The sequence below is a fragment of the Hypanus sabinus genome, chromosome 9, assembly GCF_030144855.1.
Source record: "Hypanus sabinus isolate sHypSab1 chromosome 9, sHypSab1.hap1, whole genome shotgun sequence".
Lineage (NCBI taxonomy): Eukaryota > Metazoa > Chordata > Chondrichthyes > Myliobatiformes > Dasyatidae > Hypanus > Hypanus sabinus.
In genome coordinates, this window is record NC_082714.1 from 48896347 (window position 1) to 48898766 (window position 2420).

The 2420-nt window shown below is 39.8% G+C and overlaps 1 protein-coding gene across 1 annotated transcript; it reads right to left on the reverse strand.

Moving 5' to 3' along the window:
- Window positions 1-548: 548 nt before the first annotated feature.
- On the reverse strand, window positions 549-2200 carry LOC132399369 (hemoglobin subunit beta-like). Its single transcript, XM_059979637.1, has 3 exons — window positions 2042-2200; window positions 1560-1767; window positions 549-901 (listed from the first exon to the last, which is right to left on the reverse strand). Exons 1-3 carry the CDS (start codon window positions 2131-2133, stop codon window positions 773-775), a joined length of 429 nt encoding a protein of 142 aa, XP_059835620.1. The 5' UTR covers window positions 2134-2200; the 3' UTR covers window positions 549-772.
- Window positions 2201-2420: the final 220 nt, after the last annotated feature.

The window sequence follows — 2420 nt, forward strand, 5'->3', positions numbered from 1 at the left end:
CTTGTTCTCACTCCAGTCACCCCGGTTCACTAATACTGCCTATGGGCATTTATATGTCCTCTACCTGACTGGGCGGATTATCTCCTTGTTGCAGACATGTGATGGTTGGTGGATCTATTTGTTTCAGTAAATAGCCCAAGGTGGTGGAAGAATCAGGGTGGAAGAATTTAGGGTGGTGGAAGAATCAGGGAGGTGCTAATAGGCTTGTGTGAGGGGATAGGTTATAGTGAAATGAGTGGAAGTTTGGAATTGATGGAATTACTCTGAGAGCTGGTATATATAGTCAATAAACTAAATTGCTCCCTTCTACATTATCACGAAATAGGAGAACTATATGAGAAATTGGCTGCAGCTCCTCCCCAAAATGGAGCAGTAAATTTATTTCAAAACTACTTTGTCTGATGAAAAATGCATTGACCTACCCTGGGCAGCGAAAGGGTCCACAGAACTACATTTGTGTTTTTTTATAATGACCCATTGGCAATCTCAACTAAATCATAGATCTTTTAATTTTCATTATACTGAAGCAAAAAACTTACTTTTGGCAATTTTGAGGGAAATATTGTTTCTTTATTGATGCAGAAGGAATGTTTACATTTTCCAAGGTTTGAGGAAAAATGACCAGGTAAAGAAGAATTTTATACCAGATTTACATTATCAATGCTTATATCTGATGCAGCACAAGTTCTTTAAGCAAACAGCACATTGTAGTTACTGATAATACAGGTTTTCATTGCATTTCTGAAGGTGGTGGAGGCTGCAGGTTATAGATTTAATGGTAGTTGCTGGCGAGAGCTTCTGCCACCAGTCTGAAAAACTTGTAGGCAGCTGCATGTTCCTTTGGTCTGAATGCTTTCTTATAATGAAGAGCCAGTTCAACAATGAAGGTCTGGCCAAGAAGCTGTGAAGAAAAATAATAATTTTACAACACTGAAACAAAACTGGAAAGCAAAACTCAAACCTCCACTGACTTCATAAGGAAAGCCCAGAAGTCCATTTTGTCCTCTGGGTCGATGTCAGTTCCTAGTGGTGCAAACTCATTTGGCCCCACCTTTTTCCCTGTACCCTGACAACAGAGTCTCTTCTCATATACCCATCAAAGGCTTCATGATTCTTTTTGCTAAACAGAAGATAATTAATCTAAAGTTCAGAAAATGGGGGCAAACTCTTTGCAGACAACACCCAAGGTGAGGATTACACCAGTGATAGAAGCAGTGATGAGGGATAAAAATCTGCATCAGTTTACATGTTGAATAAAGGAACTTGAAATCAAATTGTCTTCTCGTGCAATCTTGCTGAGTCTAGTGCATGAAATATGGAGTGAGTATCCTGAATACATAGCTCTCGTTAAAGACCTCATCAAACAGTGGCTCTATCCATTGCTGCAATCGATCTAGTTTTGCAGGAAAGTGAGACTATCTATTCTACAGCGACTAGATGTTCTCTGTTTCAGTCCACCTAGCTTGGCTATCATGTTTGTTCTTACTCTGGAAAATGCATTATATCTATAGCACCCCTTTTAGTGAAAATGTACACATCCTAAAAAGATCAGTTTCTACCTTGAAGTTTTGAGTGTCCACTCCGATTTCTTGATGTTTAGCACTGAGGGCATGGAAATTACTTTCAACTTTCTTCAAATCGCTTATAGCTTTGCTCAAAGCCTTTTGCACTTTCTCTGCGTGTTGCTGAACACCATCTTCAGAGGCTGAAAAACGGCCCTGGAGCTTCGAAAACAGCCTGGTCGTCCATGGATAGACCACGAACACCCTGCAAGGAAGAAAAGAAAAGTCGTCCAGGTTTTTTTGTGAAATCTTGGAATTAGTTTACCTGTCAAAGCTCATGAGTCAGTCAATTTCTATCGAGTAAAGATTTGAGTTTCAGTGGATTTGACAAGAACCTCAGTGCTGTGTTGAATACGAGTCCCCTCACCCCATAACAACATTCAGTCATGCATTGAAAATTCAAGGAACTGCACAGGAACCATAACCGAAAATAAAATGCATGATTTAAACTTAAAACAAGGAGTACATTTTCATCATACCTTTCCAGGGCTTTGGCAGTTATTTGTCTATGTTCCACTTCATTCCAAACACCCGTGATGTATTGTTCCTGGTCCTCTGTTAATTTCACCATTTTTGGTTGTTAAGCTCTCACTGTCACTGCTTGCACAAGAAAGCTGTGTGGATCTGGAGTTTTGACTTCACTTTTATAGGCTACAATACAGCTCATCTCAGGCTAAAACCCATTTGTAATAGGCTGACTACTTGGTGGGTTGGACACACTTTTTATCAGAGGGCAGCAAACCGTCTGTGTTTCACTGTTAAGATAAGCACTTGTTGATCGTCTGTTTGCCCGAGTCTTGCTTCTGCCCAAAAATGCCAAGAATCATTCTCCAATTTTGTTGAATATTAATTCAATAC